General features: G+C 37.7%; 2 protein-coding genes and 1 long non-coding RNA gene across 17 annotated transcripts in view; 1 reads left to right on the top strand and 2 right to left on the bottom strand.

The window, feature by feature from the left end:
* LOC110856349 (protein unc-80 homolog) overlaps positions 1 to 11,352 on the bottom strand; it is a 36,161-nt gene extending 24,809 nt beyond the window's left edge. For 8 of the 14 annotated variants that reach the window (XM_035856864.1, XM_035856867.1, XM_035856876.1 and 5 more), the window contains exons 1-19: positions 10,969 to 11,351; positions 8,331 to 8,603; positions 7,659 to 7,663; positions 7,388 to 7,414; positions 5,756 to 5,776; positions 5,420 to 5,479; positions 4,717 to 4,802; positions 4,475 to 4,643; positions 4,020 to 4,239; positions 3,443 to 3,546; positions 3,198 to 3,374; positions 3,046 to 3,134; positions 2,397 to 2,598; positions 1,956 to 1,999; positions 1,735 to 1,889; positions 1,443 to 1,650; positions 1,334 to 1,370; positions 768 to 919; positions 448 to 483 (exon numbers count right to left, since the gene is read on the bottom strand). In XM_035856864.1, the coding sequence (XP_035712757.1) occupies positions 448 to 483; positions 768 to 919; positions 1,334 to 1,370; positions 1,443 to 1,650; positions 1,735 to 1,889; positions 1,956 to 1,999; positions 2,397 to 2,598; positions 3,046 to 3,134; positions 3,198 to 3,374; positions 3,443 to 3,546; positions 4,020 to 4,239; positions 4,475 to 4,643; positions 4,717 to 4,802; positions 5,420 to 5,479; positions 5,756 to 5,776; positions 7,388 to 7,414; positions 7,659 to 7,663; positions 8,331 to 8,544 (2,006 nt within the window). In that variant the 5' untranslated portion in view covers positions 8,545 to 8,603; positions 10,969 to 11,351. Of the gene's footprint in view, positions 1 to 447; positions 484 to 767; positions 920 to 1,333; positions 1,371 to 1,442; positions 1,651 to 1,734; positions 1,890 to 1,955; positions 2,000 to 2,396; positions 2,599 to 3,045; positions 3,135 to 3,197; positions 3,375 to 3,442; positions 3,547 to 4,019; positions 4,240 to 4,474; positions 4,644 to 4,716; positions 4,803 to 5,419; positions 5,480 to 5,755; positions 5,777 to 7,387; positions 7,415 to 7,658; positions 7,664 to 8,330; positions 8,604 to 10,968 lie in introns of all 14 variants that reach the window. The other 6 variants (XM_035856875.1, XM_035856878.1, XM_035856866.1 and 3 more) reach the window with 5 other exon arrangements.
* A 3,353-nt stretch (positions 11,353 to 14,705) lies between these two features.
* On the bottom strand, positions 14,706 to 19,420 carry LOC110856176 (palmitoyltransferase ZDHHC6). Of its 2 annotated transcripts, none has more exons than XM_035856901.1 (13): positions 19,235 to 19,420; positions 18,984 to 19,065; positions 18,871 to 18,896; positions 18,767 to 18,792; positions 18,571 to 18,700; positions 18,474 to 18,503; positions 18,315 to 18,369; positions 18,077 to 18,240; positions 17,876 to 18,007; positions 17,613 to 17,794; positions 17,482 to 17,518; positions 15,668 to 17,419; positions 14,706 to 15,212 (listed from the first exon to the last, which is right to left on the bottom strand). In XM_035856901.1, exons 2-12 carry the CDS (start codon positions 19,042 to 19,044, stop codon positions 17,051 to 17,053), a joined length of 1,212 nt encoding a protein of 403 aa, XP_035712794.1. In that variant the 5' UTR covers positions 19,045 to 19,065; positions 19,235 to 19,420; the 3' UTR covers positions 14,706 to 15,212; positions 15,668 to 17,050. The 2 variants fall into 2 exon arrangements, with proteins under 2 accessions (XP_035712794.1, XP_021960335.1); XM_022104643.2 differs by having other exon boundaries at positions 18,984 to 19,150; positions 19,235 to 19,419.
* LOC118437667 lies at positions 17,388 to 18,771 on the top strand. The gene is made up of 3 exons (XR_004836257.1): positions 17,388 to 17,527; positions 17,616 to 18,001; positions 18,088 to 18,771. It is a non-coding gene; the product is annotated as an uncharacterized LOC118437667 (long non-coding RNA).
* Positions 19,421 to 19,479: the final 59 nt, after the last annotated feature.

The following is a 19,479-nucleotide window of genomic DNA, read 5'->3' as shown; positions in this document are numbered from 1 at the left end:
AGTGTAAAATTTAGGTGAAAGTTGGCTGGTAAATTATGTAGCACGCACATTTTCTAGTTGAAATTTCTGAAGAAACAACATGAACAAAGCCATCCACAATATAAATCATATTCAGTGACGGCGGAAGGTGGGGGGGGGTATGTGGGGACAATATGCTTATTAACATGGAAGATGCGACTTTGCTGAAATTCTGGGGGAGGGGCAATGTCCTCCTGTCCCCCTTCTTCCGCCGCCAATGACCATATTAACTCGATTATCCTCAAGAAGGTTGCATGTACTTATATGTAAGTTAAGTTAGCAAGGCATAATTAATTATTGTATGTGTTAGCACTCGGGAGAAAGTTGTTGTTAGTGAGTTATTAGAGAGAGATTGCGTATAAATTGCTGTTGCTAAAACTGGTCTATGATCAGTATGGCGTTGGCAGAGCTGGGGGCTGATGTACTTACCCTGTCGGTGCTGCCAACTCAATCGAGTGGAGAGAACTGTATCAAATCAGACAACTCTCACTCACTTATGAACACAGCAATTTGAATGGGGACAATTTTTTGGTCGTAAATAAATAGGTCATCAAAGTGTGGTGGATAAGAATTAGTTTAAATATGTGCAGAAGAATAGTGACATTTGCATTTTGAAAATAGATTATGCACACCTCCAGAAATGGTAGTTTTTTTATGATGTGATTAATTAATATGGAAAAATGTAATTTTCAAAATGCACACCCGTTGAGTTATTGATTAGAGATAAATATTGATGTATTTTGGCATACCTAAGACTTGGCATACTTTTTCCCTTGAATAAGTTTGACTGTTCGCCAAAATATTTATCGTCCAGGTTGTCCTTGACATTACTTTCGTCTTCGTCCCGATGACCCATGGCGGATTTGGGTCGGACGAAGGGGTCCATTTCATTGTCGAGATCCTACGGATGAGGCATATATTAATTATATGCCGACAGTAACAAAGGAGGTTTCCCAGCGGATGCTCTCTGATTTTGACGAAATTAGTGCCAATCGATAACAAATGTAATTAATAAGATATTTAAAAAGGACGATCTGCCAATGGGCACGTTTGGCAGAGATATTTGCATCCGAAGAGGAGAAAACGTGCAGTAAAGTTGACAAATTTTACTTTCCAAATTTACAGCGCGCTTTCTCCTCTTGGGATGCAAATATCACTGCCAAACGTGCCCATTGGGAGATCGTGTTTTTCGCAAATTTCATACTAATTAAATTTGTAATTGATTGACGCTAATTTGCTCAAAATCGGAGAGCATACGCTGGGAGGCCTCCATTATAAGAAATCGTAATTGCTCTCCTTTTTTCTTCCTTCTTACCTCCATTTTCTCCAAATTCTTTTCAGATTTTGATAAACTACATAAAATTTACCAAGTGTCATTACATTATTTAGTAAATTAAACTGCATAAATACGGAAATTTGTGTACATTTTGCTCTCCACAAAAGATTTTAAATCCAACATTGAGATTTTCTTTTTGGACCCTCTTTCACTACCTCTTCTGGAATCGTTTGACCTTCTCTGAGCGACTGGAGAGGAGCATGCAGAATAGGAGAAAAATGGCGACGTCTGACCATGACTTCCGCGTTTTCCTCGTATGCTTCCTTCCGGTTTGAGTTTTGGTTTTGCGGAAGCAGCTGCAATTTGATTGCACAAGGATAAAGTTAGTTGTTTAGTTTTGATGTGATAGAATTATGTTTATGTATGTATGTATTACTGACTTTTTTCGTTTTCTAAACGAGTTGTAGTTACAGCAAGGGCCAGTTCGGCCAAATAAGACTTTTGACATTTTGGCGTGGGTAAGGAATTGCTCCGCTGTCGCGTTGCTACTTCTTCCTCGGCGCAAGCTGCCTTGTGTGCAGCAATTTCTTCAAATCTATTCAACGATGCAAAAATTTGCTGATAAAATATGTACCACAAATAAGTATTTTTTTCTTGTTACCTTTTGAACAAATACATGCATCCCCAGTAAACGCCCTCTTCTTCCTGAAATGAAAAATCATAGATCATGGAACTCATGTAACGCAGATTATAAAACTAGGACTCGATGATTTATCGCCAAATCGTTAAATCAGTACATTCTTAATCATTTCTCGGCTCTGGGAATTGATTTAAAAATTGTGGACGACGAATTAGTAGAGCAGTTCGTTGCCAATTAAAAAGAACACTCCAGATTTTGAATGTTTTTAAGGAGATCTCAAGCTGAAAAGTTTTTCGGAAAAATTGGAACTTAGATTTTTAAAATAAATTCCTAGAGCGGAGAAATGATTAAAAATGTGGTCATGATTTTGGTGATGAGTCATGGAGTCGCACGATAATAAATAGTCTCATAGAACACAATTAAAAACAAAATACTAAGCATATTTCATAATTGTGTATGTACCCATTGAGGGACGAATAAGCAGCGGAGAACCGCCACATCCATGAAGCTGGCCAAACGCAAGTTTTTCCAAAGTAGAGTCGAATCCTTTCCGCCCCCACCACCTCCGGGGGTTGAACTGTACGCTTGCGGTGTACCGTCACTCTTTCCGATGGAGGGGCGTGGGGATGAGTCCATTCTAGGTCGCCCGGCAGACTCGTTAGATCTGTGGTGATAAAATTATGTAAAGTCTGGCAAAAATAATCATTGTTTTTGTCTCGCAGAATCTTCCAAGCTTCCCTCGACCCAAAAAATATTTTTTCCCAAACGTAAACCCCAGGAGTTTTCGAATGTTCCCAAATATTTCCGGGAATTCGAAAGTTTTCGAGGAATTTTTGAATATTCCCAATGATAGTGAAAGTCCGAATTGGATGTTTTGAACCAAAACTTTCTCCAACAAATGAGCAAAAACCACACATTTTTTTGTAAATCTCATCAAAATGAGTCAAAAAAGTCGAAAAAATAATGCAATTGCCATAAATTTTCAAAAGTTCCTAGAAACTTTCAAATACTTTCCCCCAAAAGACACTTTCACCCTGACTTTCCCCGAACCTAGTTCCAAAATTCCGGAAATTTTTGCCGGAAACTTAAACTATAAAATTTATTAACGCACCCTTTTCTATCTTTTGCCTTATCAGAAGAAGGTGACGGACACGTCTTGGACGATTCGCAACTGGGCTGACGACGCATTGGGACGGACATCTGATCAATTAATATTTTTTTAGCGAAATTCACAAGATTTCGATCTGATTTTACTTTTCTCACTTTAAAGACGGATCCTTCCCTTAACCCGTCCGATTCTGGGATTGACCCCAGTCTGAAGATCATCACGTGTTCTTCATCGTTGCTTGATGATTCTTCAGGAATGGTTTCTGGAAATGGGACCGTTCCACCGGAAGAAGACAAAGCCGTTTGGCCAGAAGGTGACGCCAACTTTTCGAGCTAATTTGCATATTTAAGAATCCAATAAAATTGCAAACTAATATTTATATAGATTTGGACCTAGGTACCTCTTCCTCCAGAACCAAATTAGTACTGAATTCAGTCTTTGCATGTTCCGGGGTTGGTGGTGGGGTCGACATTTTTCCTCCACCGCCAGTCTTTGATGTATTATCTGAATGAATAATTAAGTGGAATAATTAATCATTCAACATTTGCTGTACTTTCGCAAGAGGCGGAAAATACTTTATCAAAATACAGTGTTTTATGAGTTTCGTTCATTCCAGGGTTTGGATTTCCAGGGGTGTTACACCCACAAAAAGACGAAAATCTGAGTGGGGAAGACAGCAGTGGTACGAAAATGCAGGGTTTCTGAAGAAATTTACTTTTTATCGCTGTCAAAATAAAATTGTTTTCACGATTTCTTTAAACTCAAATATTTTGACAGCGATAAAAAGTTAATTTCTTCACAAAACCTGTATTTTCGTATGAATGTTACTTTCTCCATTCAGATTTTCGTATTTTTGTGGGTGTAACAGCATTGGAAATCCAAACCCTGGGAAGAACGGAGCTCAAAATACTGTACATTTCGACAAAGTATTTTGCCAACTTTTATTTTATTAACTTAATTTATTTTTATGAATTTACCTCCAAACACATTTTCGAACGGGTCCTTCTTCTGCTTCCTAATGAAGAAGGGGCTGAGGGGGTTCGTTGGTTTCACGGGACAATTGAAACACACCACTTTGTCCGGAACTTTATGTCCCCACATGGAAGGCCAGACACGAAAGCCATTTTCCAGCCGGAAATTGTTGAAATCTGTCACCCTCAGTTGGGAACAAAGCGGTGCAAAGAGGTAAACAAAGAGCTGCACGGAACAACAATTCAATTAAAGATAAGCAATCGTAAATATGTAGCTAAGCAAAACAGTGGCCGCGGAATCGTGGGGACAGAGGGACAGTTTCCCCACGGGTATTCGATGTCTGCATCATCTCCCCATCTTATACAAGCCCCTCTCTCCCCTTATCCTATAATGTTAACTTCCCCACTTCCCCAGATGTCCCCACGGCTTCCGCAGCCACTGTAAAAAATATCTGACTTGCCGTAATGGCGGTGATTGGGAAAAGATAATGGAATGAATTTTGGGGTCTGAGACCCTTTTCGAAATCAGCGTCTGCACATTCTTCCGCCGAATCTAAAAGTATCCAGTGCAGCGTGTAGAGCAATTTTGTCTCCGCTGCGCCCAAACCGCCCTGAATTCCGCTTTGTTTCCTTCATTTAATTACGTAAAATTACATATGCAAAAATTTAGCAAATTGTTATGCTACACATAAATCCGACTAACCGATTCATCAGAAGTTGAGCCGTGCAATGCATCACGTGAGGAAATGCGGTTTGAATCACTCTCCATCTCGGAATCGATTTAAGAGCCTGTGATAACGCGAAAATAAAGGTCTCACTTTTTAAAATTGACTAATTAAACTCAATCCGTAGGTGATTCTAATTGTTGACTGGAGATATATGTATCATAGCACGATTTACATATTTAAATATGCATAATATATGTAATTGACTGGGATTGATAAGATCAATTTGATATGCGTTGAGTACACTGACAATGGAGGCGCAAACCATGTTCAGCCCAGATAATTTTTTGCCCTTATTAGTTTAAAAGAGCAAGTCTTTACAAACAACATTTGGTTCGGCACTTGGGCAGATGCGCAAATTTCAGCACGTTATGGGCGCCGCAAGTTTCGCAAAAACGCACGATTTTTCGGGCAATGCCCAGCGCGAGCTCAACTTCGTGCGGTTTTGCAAACTTGCGGCGCCCATAACATGCTGAAATTTGCGCATCTGCCCAAGTGCCGAACCAAATGTTGTTTGTAAAGACTTGCTCTTTCAAACTAATAAGGTCAAAAAATTATCTGGGCTGAACATGGTTTGCGCCTCCATTGTGAGTCAACTTTTCTCGAGATAAGCTTTACACCTTGCATGATTTCATACGTACGTGTAATGAAACACGAAATTATCAAGAATATTTAACCTACCTGCGATAACGATGGTGAAAGTCCGAATTGGATGTTTTGGACCAAAACTTTCTCCAACGACTGGACAAAAACCACACATTTTTTTGTAAACCTCACAATGATTCAAGATTTTTTAAGAAATAATGCAATTTATGTAAATACATGTACCGTGATCATAACTTATTCACAGTATATGTCCTACCCTACTTTCTCCACTATAACTAAGCTAAATACAAGTATCGATCGAGATAAATGTGTAAATATATTAGGAGAAATTAGGGATTAATACAATTATTTGTTTAATGCATGCAAACTTGAAAATTATGTTTTTGAGTACAAATATTTCATTAAATTTACCTTTGTAGCTTCTCTTATTTCCTACATTTTTTTCCAGGTGAAAGAGTGACAGCACAGAAAAGAATAGTAGTTTTTGTTAGTGGTCAGTATTTTGGGAATATGTATTATTCAGAAATTTCGAAATTTCAATAAGTTGGATGATCACAAACTACTGAAATTTATTTACTAAATTACACACGAGATTTTTTTATGCAAATCGTGTAATATTAAGGGAGAAAGTTGAATATATATTCAATTTTTTTATCAGTTTGTGAGCATCCCTGATTATTGAAATTTATTATAAAATATGCTAATTATCTAGTCAATAATTACATCACAATAGAAAAATCTATACAGTTCATTCACTAACAAGGAGTTCGAGCTAAGACATTTCACCAAACTTATACTTTACACCAGACAAGATAAGTAAGTTTCCGGGAAACAATTACATGTAAATATTCCGGGAAATAAGGGACAACTACGCAAAATTCAAGGCAAATGTATATTTTTTTACACATGAAAATATTGCTCACAATTGCATAACTCAATATTGTGAGATTCATGTGACTAGCTTATCTGCGAGTATAGACATTCCACTGCGCTATAAAAGTACGCTAGGTAACTCGCAGTTCAAAACTTTTCAAAAGTTGGTGACGGACTAGAAAAGTTGGTTGCGGAGGGGGCCCTTAAATCAAGGTAAGTCCCACTATATTCCTCTACCTGCAAAAATCGTAGCAAAAAATTCGTCCTTGTAAAATTGACAAAAATTAAAATCCAAAAAGTAATAAAGAAAAGGTAAAAGTTTCGGCACACAAAATTCAAAAATAAAAAAAAATGTAAGAAAATTCTTGTAATAAAAAAAGTACGTACAAAATTGTTTAGTAAAAAGTAAGTACGTGAAACGTTATTATTATATTTAATATATTCATAGTCATTCCATCAAAAAAGACATGCGATACATTTTAAATGCAATACATATTTCATCCATTTCTATCCACTTTTTTTACCATGCATCACCGCATTCACATCAAAAAAGACGGAAATTCCTTAACAAAAGGTAATTATTAAATTTTAAACAGTTATTAAGCAGCGTGAGACCAACACAAGACAACACAAAGACAAAAATAGGAGAATCTCGCACTTTCTCCGCTTGCTTAAAAGTTGAGAAATCAGTGGCCGCGGAAGTGTGACGACATAGGGACAATGTCCCACGGTTATTCGATGTCCGCATCATCTCTCCATCTTATATAAACCCCTCCCTCCCCCATCCCACAATGTTAATGTCCCCACAGCTTCCGCGGCCACTGTAATAAGAAATGACATATAAAACCGCAAATAAAAAGCAGATTGAACAGTACCAACCAACGAGTACAGCATGTAATAATAACAGAGTTCGTGTTATTATACCAGAACATTTAGCTCATACAGCACAATGGAAGAACATCTTTGTCCACGTGTACACAAGAGAAAGAGAGAGCGGAAAATAGCACATTCACAGAGAAGAAGAAGAACAATGAAATGAACATGACAAACATGAATTCGGACGGAACACACACATTGCATTAACGTTTTTTTTGGCCTCTGACAAAGACATGACACACGACATGACAATTAGTTAATGAGTAGACGAGACAAGTAGTGTTAAATTCTTACATGATGCACTCCAGGAGACTGACAAAACTGTTTTTATGAAGAGACAAATTCAAAGAAGCAGAAATCATGAAAATCCAAAGAAATGTCACATTCAGTTCATCATTTTTTCATTTTTTCTTTTAAACTAGGTCGTTTCGTGACATGTGGAATCTTGGTTTGCTTCAACTTTTAATCAGGTAAAGAATTTTATGGTACTTATATAAACTTATAAAAAAAGGGGTGTCGAAATCATGGATTGATTAATGAGTAAAAATCACCGTCTCTGCCTTACCACACCTGAAAAACGAGGTAAAATTATGGAGTCGTAGTTAAATTACAAGTTTTAAGGTAGGATTCGATGACGCATCACTAAAATCTTAAAATAATAAGACTTTTTAAATAATTTTTCGGCTCTGGGAATTTATTTTAAAATTTTGGACGACAAATTTGTAGCCAATAAGTTGATTATTTTTGTATTTTTTTTGTATTTTTATTTAAATCCTAAACCCTTCCAGGCCGAGGCCCATAGAGTTACATAATAATAATTTAAGTAATATAAATAAAATAAAATAATTAATATTTAATTAAAAATACTAATATTTTAAAGTGAGTTCTACTTTAACGATTTTGTTAAGTGAGTTCATAATTGCATGAGTAAGAAAATGCTTGACATAATATAAGTTGTCTAATAAGTTGATTAGTAAATGGCGATGAGCTTTTAAGCGAGTTTCGAAGAGTTCCAATTTTTCTGAAGGTTTCTTAAACTTGAGATTTCCTCCTTCAAAAAGTGTCAAAATCTGGAGGGTATATTTAAAAAAAATTGACAACCACCTGCTCTACAAATTTGTCGGGCAGAATTTTAAAATAAATTCCCAGAGCGGAGAAATGATTAAAAATCTGATAATTTTGGTGATGAGTCATCAAGTTCTACCTTAACCACATGGAAATAAATTCATGTACATACATGTTGCCTCATGTAAGCGACCCAGTCTTGGTCTGATGAATGGACACGTCTGTCTCCAGAGGAAGGTTTGGATCGGAATGGGCACCGCAAAGTCTTCGTCGTTGGAGTGATTGACTTCGGAGGTTGTTGTGGCGGATGGTTCCTCCTCCGTCATCCCTGGACTCGTCGTAGTGGCCATTAGTTTCTCCTTACCATTCGCAACTTTATAGTGCATGAACAATACTTGGTGCAATTGCAGGATCCATTTTTCACTTTCTAGAGACCCCAGACTGCCTAAAAGAAGACGATAGAAATAGATGCTGACCTTATTGTTGCAATATTTTGGAAAATATGTACGTTCGAAACATATATATCGAAGCCAGACCCATATTTTCTGAATTTTTCGCCGAGTTTAACAAAAAATTTTAAACTGAAGCCTTATTTTTGTTTATCTTGTAACTTTTTGAATTTTAAAGTTAGTTAAAAAATTGTATAACAGCCGGTTTTAGACTGAAAACTGTCGTTGAATTTCGACATTTTTTGCAATTTTTTCGCAATGGCTAATTGCCGCACCAAAAGTTTATAAAGAGTTATTGGTCTATCTAAATGCGTGGGTTACAAGAAGACCCATGATTTGGGATCCCAAAGTGAAAGTATGCAACCAACTTATTACTACATAAAGTTATGATTAAATAGTTGCATTTCACTGTTGTGTAGAATCATTTCTAATTGCTGCAAATTCTGAGGCATCTATGTTTTATTTGGAATACAATTTTTACATTCCCTGGCATGGACAAAATTTAAAATGTATTTTCCTTATCCGAAGAAACAAAATCTGCAAAGATGTAAATACAGAAGGTAGTTATTTTGAGCATTTGTGTAATACGCCTGCTTTTGTGTGGCGGAGACGGGTGCAATTTATTTTAGTTAGAAGTCTCTTCATGCATTCTGGCCCGTAATTTAGGGACCACTCTTCTCTTCCTTCCGTTTTTGCAACTTAATCTTTCCTTTCTTCTTTTACCTGTCCTCCTCCTCCTCCCATTCTGACTGTCTCGCCATAATGTGGCTGATCTACTTCCTCTTTCGATAAACAATGGCGGATCAATATGAACCAAACATATCCTCCGTCATAGATACATGGCTTGGCCACATTACGAATTTTTATGTCTTTACCACTTTCTTTTTTACTACAGACAGCTAAACTAAGGATGGAACTTTTTTTTCAAGCTACACCCGGTTTGTCAAGCGAGTAACAGTAAAAAATCAAGTCAAAAATTAGGAATTGCATGGAATTTATCGTTCCGTTGAATGATCTCTTAGAATAAGAATATTTGAGGGCAGTGTTCACACGTACGCCTTTGTTTGTGGATATGGAAAGCAATCAAGAGAAAGTTGAACTTTGCCGCCCACTATTTTTAAACAAGCTATTCAACGCAAAGATAAGTGCCATGTGGTGATTCCTAATTTTTGGCCAAATTTTTTGACATAATTCGCTCAACAAAAGCCTGGTGTAGCTTGAAAAAAGGTCCCATTCTAAATGGTGGAACAATTGTGTTAAACAAATTAATAACTTGCTTGGCCAGAAATATACTAATTTAATATCACCCTCTCCTTATCACATCACACATTAATCCGTATTTGTGTAAAGTGTGTATGTCCTGCCCACTAATGAAACCCTGCAAATAAATGCAACTTTCTCCCGGAACAGCTTTCTCGTATTCGCTTTCCTTTCTAGTTCCTTGCCTAATTTGATTCATGCTCGAGCAAAGTTTCCATCTATTACATGTCATGTCCGGGTTGGTTATTATTACCGTTATTGACATTGGATAACGATTTGGATCTCTGCTCTACCTACAAAGGAATGAAATGAAAGTGATAGATTTCTGGGGAGCGGATATTAAGCGTGTAATTCAGCTTGGACACGCAACCCTCCTGGAGAAAGCTGTGTCTACATGGGTATTATTGGCAGTTGTGGTGCGGTGGTGGTGTTAAATTATATAACGAAGGGATCATGTTGACTGTTTTTTTTCTCTACAAAGATTTATTCCCCTTCTTTTCTTTAAATGACCCCATTTCATGTCATGTCACGGAGGAGGACAAAGCATTCTAAAGAATTTTTGGTCATGGCTTTATTTTCCTGGTCGGACCGAACTGTCAAAAAAGTCTTGTAAACAGCTTTCTCTTTCAACTTTCTTTTAGAAAACTGGTATTAAGTTATCACTGACTGGAGTGCATGTATATGTATGTGATTCTACCGGCACTGGTAATAACGGGCATTATCATTTAGTAATGTAATGTGGTATGGTGGTAGTCAAAAATTTACAAAATCAGGTAGAAAGTTGCTACCAAATAATGCTAGTACGGAGTATATATGCCCTGTTAACAATGTGGTCATATAGATTTGGGAATAGCTTTCTCCCGGATTGGTAAAAGTTTGTTTCTGCGTGGTAAATTTTCCTTACCAAAAAGGTATATTTCATTACTATACGGTAATTCCCGTTATTTCCGTGCCGGTGAAGTCATACATGCACTCTGTTGGGTAATGATTTAGCACACTTTTTCTAAGTATGGCCCCCAGATTTTTAACGGTGTGCTTCCATGTTATTCCATTTTGCAAAAAATGTGCCAAAATTTCATACCGACTAACTAACTCACTCACCTTGCTTGAAGAGCCCAAGGCTTGACGAACTTTCTCCTAATATCTATTATTAATTTATATCTATGTATTTATTCCTATGCGATATTCACATTATTCTTAACTTGAGACGAAATAAACAACAAGTGTTACTGTTACTCAGATCACTTTTACGTTAAAGTGTATTCAGCACGAAGAAGAAGAGAGTGTTGGAAATTCATGGGAGGGGAGAAGTAACTGGGAGATTTGGGAGAGAGTGGAAAGGAAATGTGGAGAAAGTGGATTCGTTAAGAGCACCAACGACGAAGGGAGTCTGGCTCCACCAAATATGTAACTAAGGAAGGAGGAAAAGTACGGATTTGCAAAAACTCGTGCTGCAGACCGTGCTTGGCTTCTTCTTCTTCTCGGACGACAACAGAGCCCAGACTCCAACCAACCAACCACCGAACGAACTTCAGAGCAGGAGTTGACGACGAGCAGTGTCGACTCTGCCGATCTTCCTCAATTTCCACATTCGCAATCGCAAAAGGAAATGAAAGTAAGCCACGGAGAGAGAAGGGGAGAGGGACCATGTAGCACATCACGGAATAAGGCTCCTCCACAGATCTGTAGGCTCAGGCAGAGGGTGAGATGTGGATGTACTTTCACCCGTGTACTTTCACCCATTCCATCACAGCTTTCACTGATGGAGAGTGATATTAAATGAGTTGTAGTTTTGGAGCAACAGTTGTGTACCGAGTTTTTATTGGTTGGTACATAAATACTTTCAGTGGCCGCGGAAGCTGTGGGGGCATTAATATTGTAGGATGGGGGAGAGGGAGGGATGAGTTTATTTAAGATGATGGGGACATCGAATAAGTGTGGGGACATTGTCCACATTCTTCCGCGGCCACTGGGTACTTTCTCTGCTAATAATATGCATTTATCTGTATGAACATGAACATAAACTAGTGTGGACGCAAATATTTATGTCCGATTGAATGATCACTTGGATGGAAGGAATTGATATTCTAAACGGGAATGCACACTAACTAAGGTTCCAGGCTCATAAATTACTCCACGGAGTGAACTTTGGTCATCTAAATCTTTATCGAGCTGGATGCTGGAATTAGGAGAGAGAAAGAGCGAGAGAGAGAGAGGAATTACGAGTTGGTTGTGCACGGAGATCGATTTTTCCTCGAGAAGAGCACTTATTCTGCCCCACTTGAGGTGTTCGATATGGATACAGAGTAAGTGAAAATGAAGACGTTAGATACACAAAAGTACGGATCTTCTGTGGAGTATTTTTGCATTATGAAAGTTTTCGTGCAAAAATATTTCAAATGTGACTATTTGCAGATTTGCAATGTACTTATTTGTTTGCGGAGTATTTTTGCATTATGAAAGTTTTGGTAAAAATGTAACTTTTTGCAGATTTGCATTCACCGGCGGAAATTCTTGATCAAAGGAAATGTTGAAAAGTGGAAAATGTTGAGCAGGCGTCCACGTCGCAAGTTTGTCTTAAAACTTTGAAGTGAAATGTTATGATGATGATGATATTTGTGTGTTGGTGAGTGAAACCATGCAGTAGTCTTGTCTGTACTCTTTCACAATCAGTGGCCGCGGAAGCCGTAGGGACATTAACATTGTAGGATTTATAGGGGAGGGAGGGGTTTATGTAAGATGGGGAGATGATGCGGCCATCGAATAACCGTGGGGACATTGTCCCTCTGTCCCCACTCTTCCGCGGCCACGATGGAGTGCAGAATGAAATTATGTATTCATTCAGTGAAAACTTTTCGGATATTTCTGCCTTCCAATAATCACTCTCTCTTCAATTTCATGCAATTTTACATGTGTAGATAGATCGCAATTAGGTGTTAGTTTACATTTGGAAAATGTCTGCCTTGCCTTCTTCTTCGCTACGGTTGAATTAGCATTATTATTACATAGCATTATGAGGAATATCAGTTTCCTCACAGCTTCGTTTACAATTCTTTCCGTGTTATCAGGATCTGTTACACGAACAGAGTTGAGTTAGCAGCCGACAGATCCAGATTAGCTTTCCTTCATGCACCTCAAGGCAAGTCATAATCATGCATGCATGCCTGTGGTTGGAGGAACATTGTTTAGCACGGTTGGTTTATTCCATCGATCCAAAAACAATAGAATGGAATGGGTGGATGGACAGATATCTAGTCTGCTGGCATTTGGCAGAAACATGTTGGTAAAATCTCACCCTCCTGGATGGCTTGACTCGTCTCTGAAATGTCTAGCTTTTGATGAGAAGGAAACTTGAGGAAAGGCTTTTATGGGCTTCATTATTGGGGATATTTTTCAACAGGAAGGCAATATTGTAAGAGATAAATGGTTTGACGGGCTATAAAACATCAAATATGTGTCACACGAAACAATGGAGGTCTCCCAGCGATTGCTCTCCGATTTTGAGTAAACCAGTGTCAATCGATAGCAATTTTAATTAGGTTGAAATTTGCGAAAGACACGATCTCCCAATGGGCACGTTTGGCAGAGATATTTGCATCCAAAGAGGAGAAAATCGGCCTTAAATTCGACAAATTGTACACTTTCCAAATTTACTGGGCGTTTTCTCCTCTTCGGATGCAAATATCTCTGCAAAACGTGCCCATTGGGAGATCGTGTCTTTCGCAAATTTCAACCTAACTTAATTTGTGATCGATTAACACTAATTTGCTCAAAATCGGAGAGCAACCGCTGGGAGACATCCCTTGTAAGTGAGGAATTTTATACCTTGTCACTTATTCTGGCAAAAACTACACAGATTGTACACATATTATCCTAGTTGTAATTATCCCGTCGACACTTACCGGAGAAAGGTGTCAAATGCATGGCATATGCGTCATAAAACCAAACCACAATAAAAACAGGCTCCTATTTCTATACAGCATGAAACAACGTTTCGTTGAGACCTGTCGTTACGTTATCACGATGTTTGTGTATACGGTACGGAAACCTCACGGTGTACTAGATTTTGCTCAAATTCTGCCATAAAATGTGCATGCGGTGCCATTAGTGGGCATCCTTAATAGCTCCCAACTCTTTGACTTTTAACTCCTTTTTGTAATGTACATACAAATGTCGGGTCGGGGAGCACCTTCTCATCCTCGGCTAATCTCTTATCACCAGACTCTCATAAAAATTTACTACTTTCGGACCGTCAATGTAACTAAAAAAGCGAAAGGATATGTATGTATGTATAGAAGCTAAAGTTCAGCCTGTAGCCATTTCCGAAAAAAAAGATGGCAAGACATTCATATTACATACATGACGAACACCAAAAATGCCAGATGTACACACTTCTCTCATATTCATGCATATCCGCCGCTTATGACATTTTACGTAGGAATGCTAAATGAAAAGTAGAGAAAATCAGGATAGTTTTGTACCCAGTAAAATTTATTGTTTCAAGCTTTCGACAACAAATTGCTATTCAGTCCAGGGTTTCGTTTCTTGCAGATTTGCCACATTTCTTGCAGGGCAAAGCAAGCTACGCAAGAAATGCGAGGTGCAAGAAACTGGGAGAAAGTGCAAGAAATATATGCACCATCTAGCCACGCGCCGTATGAAGTATAGCGCTGAAAAGGAGTTTCTAGCGCCTTGTATTTCTTGCAGGTTAAAATAGCTGCAAGAAACCTTCTTGCCGTCATTTCTGGCAAATGGTCACCCGAAACACTGCTTGATATTTTTTCGTATTGGAAATGATTAGACAAGTTTATGCAAATAATCTGGATCGAATTTTTTGCATAATTTTTCTTCTTTATTATCATCTTGAAAATGTAGAGCAATTATGATAATTTTGTAGTAAATAGGTACATATTTTGTCGTTTTTTATTATTATTTCACTTTCCTTAAAAATGGGATGGAAAAGACTCCACCTCTTCCAAAACCGGATGAACTATGGTACAAGGATTTCGTTCCCTTGTCCACCAACCCGAAGGAATTTGATCCAAAATTTTTTCGTTCCCGAGGAGAGATAAATGAAAATTCCGTTCCATTCAAACTATCCAACGAATTATGGAAGGGATTTTTAGATGAAGGCGATTTGAAATGTTGGTGCTGTGGATTTTTGGTCATATCTGACGACGAGTCTTCCTCGTAATCACTCCACAACACGGCTTCATCATCGTCACACAAACTTTCATGTTTCATGTTTCCTAAACAGACCCGATTTCTTCTCTTAAAACCAGGAAATTTATCGGTGGACTGTTTAATACTGGAAATTAGCTCACGTCCCTTGATCGCGTTACATGCTAAAAATGCATAAATCGGCAATATAATGTATGTAACCTGGTGAGAATAATGTGATAATCAGAGGGTGGATATGTATTTACAAAAAAATTGCTGAAATGCATAAAAATATGCACGAAAAATTTAAAAATCATAAAAATATAAAATTTTCTAAAAATTTGTATTTCTGAATATAATGCTCTATATTTTTTGCCGTCGAATTTCTTTAAACACAAAAATTGTCTCGCATTCCGCTGAAATAGTTATAAAGTATATGAATTTTTGAAAAGAAATATGTAAAAAAAATTACGTATTTTTCAAAATAATACGGGAAATGTAAAAATATTTTGACATTTTTGTGATCTATGCGAGTTAGGGAACAGACCCACAGAGTTTTACAGCTGGTGATCAAATGCAAAATTTTAAAATCTGAATACATATCCGCCCTTTGGTGATTATAGCGTCACACCACGCTTACCTTGTTGACCTTGAGTAGCCGTATACAATTTCAAATCTTTAAACGCTCTAGCCACCCCTTTAAATCGTTTCGTAGAATTAGAGTCGGAATAAGACATTGCTATCTATTGCTACTAAATGTATGAGAATTCAGTGCGTCTGGTTATTAGTAAAATACAGGTAAAAATGAACACCTGCCTCCAACAGGAAGCAGTTTAGTGATTGAATTCAATACAATGGAGCGACTCCGACCTGCTCTTGTGTAGTGTAATTATTGTGTGGAAAATGGAATATAATAGCATTTCCTGCATTACGGCTGCTTCATTAAATGGTACCTCACGTACGTATTTATTATCTTTGAATCATGCATCAGCATTCTCCTTCTGTCACTAAATACAATTCTGAATTTTAATTTATCCAATGCTACAAACCAAATTGGAGGATTTGCATAAATACTCAAATTTAGCTCGGTCGGAAAACTCTACTAAAATGCAGGATAATAATAATAAGAGAACAGAGGTTAAACACGACCAGATGGGAGGCATGTAATGAATTTTTATGCATCCAGTGGCCGCGGAAGCCGTGGGGACATGTGGGGACGTTAATCTTCTGGGATAAGAAAGGTTTATAGAACATGAGTAGATGATGGGGACATTGAATAACCGTGGGTGGGGACATGTCCCTCTGTACTCACGCTTCTGCGACCACTGCAACCGACGACATTCGTAGTTCATCCGTATGTACGAGCAGTGGCCGCGGAAGCTGTGGGGACATTTTTTGTGGACATTAACATTGTGGGATAGGGGGAGGGGTTTGTATAAAATGGGGAGATGATGGGGACATCGAATAACCGTGGGTGGGGACAGTGTCCCTACGCTTCCGCGGCCACTGTCTTTGCTTAGGCGAACATCAGTCAGATGTACATACATACATACAAAACAACTAATAATATTCTATTTTAACAAGTGCTGTACTCCAAACGAAAATAGACACAATGGGATAATGGCCATGACAGTGAAAGAAGAATCAAACTCTGCAAAACCAGAAGTGGAGTGAAGTGAACAACTACTGACGTCAATCGCTTAACTTAACAAACGTTGGTTTAGCACTGCTCAAAAAGAGGCAGGGGGAAGACATACATTTTTATATACGGTTGCAAAATTATTTTTGCGAGCTGTAATAACTACATAAATATCACTGTTTCGGACTAGAGATCGTAAAGAAATGTGCAAACAATAATACGTTTTAGACCGAGAGAAGAATATGTAGCAAGTTACAAAAAAATTGGACAGAATTTTTGAAAATACAAAACTATCGCATACTGTTAGAGTAATACCTTATAAAATGTTATCAATGCTGCTGCTGCAAATATTTTATGTATGCAAAAGGACTAATTAAGTAGACGTCAGTTGTTCTTCTTAACCGATGGAGTTGTTTCAGCTTGTTCAGTCTCAGAGTCGCTGTGCTGGGATAATGTCGAGTTCATAACTTCTATGGCACACCGACGTGGAAGCCATCCTTTGACCTTGATACAATCTGCTCCTGGGTGATGCTCGTTGGTGAATATTTCTGCATAAATCCAATGCTTTTTCCATCGAGTGACCATTATTCGATCGTCCTTGCGTACAGCAATTCGTGGCTCGTCGGAACACGGTGGGTGGAAGAAAACGGCGAAACCTTTAGAGATGGGGAACCAAGAGCCGCCGTATTCTTCGATAACGGTGCATTCTCGAGTTCGACGCTTTTTATCATTTTTTTGTTGAATCTGCTCAATCTGAAAGGGATAATGGGGTATTAATATCGTATTAATGGGGTGTAATATTTAGTTATATGTACCGTCATCGAGTATTGGTCAGCATTTTCTGCAACCGGCCTAAGAAATGTAAGAAAGGATATCGCAAATAAATCTTTACATGAAATAATGACTTTTGTGAAGTGATTCAAACCACAAAAACATTCATGCTTACCAGTCGCACCCGTTCCCCACAGGAAGACAAGATAAATTCATGACAAACATGAAATTCTTTTTTCGACCAAGATTGTACGGATTACTGAATGGGGGTAAATGAGGGCAAATCTTTCTTCGATAGTTTGCCTTCTCGATAATCCATTCTTCAATTGTCGTCTCATTCTTTAGAACGACTTTCATCTACGAACAAAAATTACGTTTAGTTATATGTACCAAAATGAAAGACGGATTAGTTAACTGTCTTGTTTAGTTTTAGTTCACCTGGTAGAACAAAAGCACCCCAACGCCAAGCGCCACACCGACGGCGCATCCACAGCTAAACAAACACCAGATAAAGCCGTACATTCCCAAGTAGACGAATGGAACGTTAACTCCGTAGTACATGTAGTAAGTCTGCAAGAAGAACACGATCTAATTAATCGGCAAATTATGGAATAAAATAAAGCTTTCTATTCCACTTACACGATACATAGCTCTATACAAGGAACACACGAGAACAACGGTCGCATGGGAGCAACCAATCACTGCACTGAAGAGAAAGGAGACGAAATATGCGTGATTGTGATGTCCCACGCAACAGTTGATCCATGGACAATGATGATCCAGTTTCATGACGCATCGTCCACCTGGTGAAATAATCGGTCATTAATTAATTAGTAATTAATTAATAAGAAATCAAAAATTTCATGCTCATATTTACATTTCCTGCAATGATGGGCGCGAGGTGCTTTGAATCCTTTACAAATGCTGCAGTACTTTAAATAGAATTAAAATTAAAATTAAAATACGTAAAGTGAGAGCAATTTTGTCGAAATTTCGATTTTTTGAGCGTAAAACAAAACTTTAGAAGTTGGAATACCTGTAGCTTGGATTTTGAACTCGTATCTTCCTAATAATCAGAAAAAGATGTATAATTTAGAACACACAAATTTAGGAAATCAAAAATTTTGCCTTACTGGGGTCCATCCCAAGGGCAAAAAGCCAGGACCGTTTGAAATCGCTGAGAAGAAATTAAACATGACCATTCCACTTGAAACTAGGAAAGACGTCAGTGACAATAATCCTCCAATACTTTCATTCGGAGGCCTGCATAATCAGTAGTAAATTATGTTGTGCTATGTTTAATTGGAAAATAAAATAACAATTACTTACCACCACATTAACGAGCAGTAAATGACCTAAATTAATTGGATTAGCATGATTAAAATTTTTAGAAAGGGGAAAGTGTTTTTGTTTTAAATTAAGTTAAGACTTACGGATAGCGTTATTGTCTTGATAAGAACTGGAAAGTAAAAATTGATATCAAAAATTCACGCAAAAGACAAATTCACCTCTAAAAATTTAGTAAGTCAGTTATCATTCTGATTACCCAAAGTGCTCAATGGTCCAATATGTAACAACCTTCTGAACAAGTCGGCAAAAGTCTTCATTTTGTCGGAATAATGTTTTTCCTAAAATGCACAGATAACTTTAGCCGACAATGAGATCACTTCGTAATTATGTGTCCTTTTTGATCTTGAAAATGTCTCATTTATTCTAAATTTCACATAAATTAATTGTAAATATCTCCGACAAAATATAAATAGCAAATTTTATTTGTTTACAAACATTGCAACTTACCGATTAGACCATCAGATTCACGACTTTCCTACGTATACAATTTACAGCTCGGTGATTAGAAGACACTAATTACTAATAATTATTAATTACAAATCATGTGCAAAAATTTTGCAGTAAAATTACAAAAGTGCAAAACCCCAATTGTTTTATTCTGCTGAATTTGCAAAATGTATAAATTGAACCCCGCTTTTTTTGCTGGGGCAATAGCGTAGAGATTCTGGAAGAAAGTCCAATTCGGGTTGGCA

Source organism: Folsomia candida, unplaced genomic scaffold (genome assembly GCF_002217175.1).
Source record: "Folsomia candida strain VU population unplaced genomic scaffold, ASM221717v1 Fcan01_Sc015, whole genome shotgun sequence".
Lineage (NCBI taxonomy): Eukaryota > Metazoa > Arthropoda > Collembola > Entomobryomorpha > Isotomidae > Folsomia > Folsomia candida.
Note: the sequence above shows the minus strand (reverse complement) of the source record. Positions and strands in the feature narration are given on the sequence as shown.

Coding starts and splice junctions, on each gene's coding strand:
- LOC110856176 (XM_035856901.1), bottom strand. CDS start 19,044: ATGAAGACTTTTGCCGACTTGTTCAGAAGGTTGTTACATATTGGACCA. Junction 18,701..18,766: donor TACTGCTCGTTAATGTGGTG/GTAAGTAATTGT, acceptor CTGATTATGCAG/GCCTCCGAATGAAAGTATTG. Junction 18,504..18,570: donor TGCCCTTGGGATGGACCCCA/GTAAGGCAAAAT, acceptor TCTGATTATTAG/GAAGATACGAGTTCAAAATC.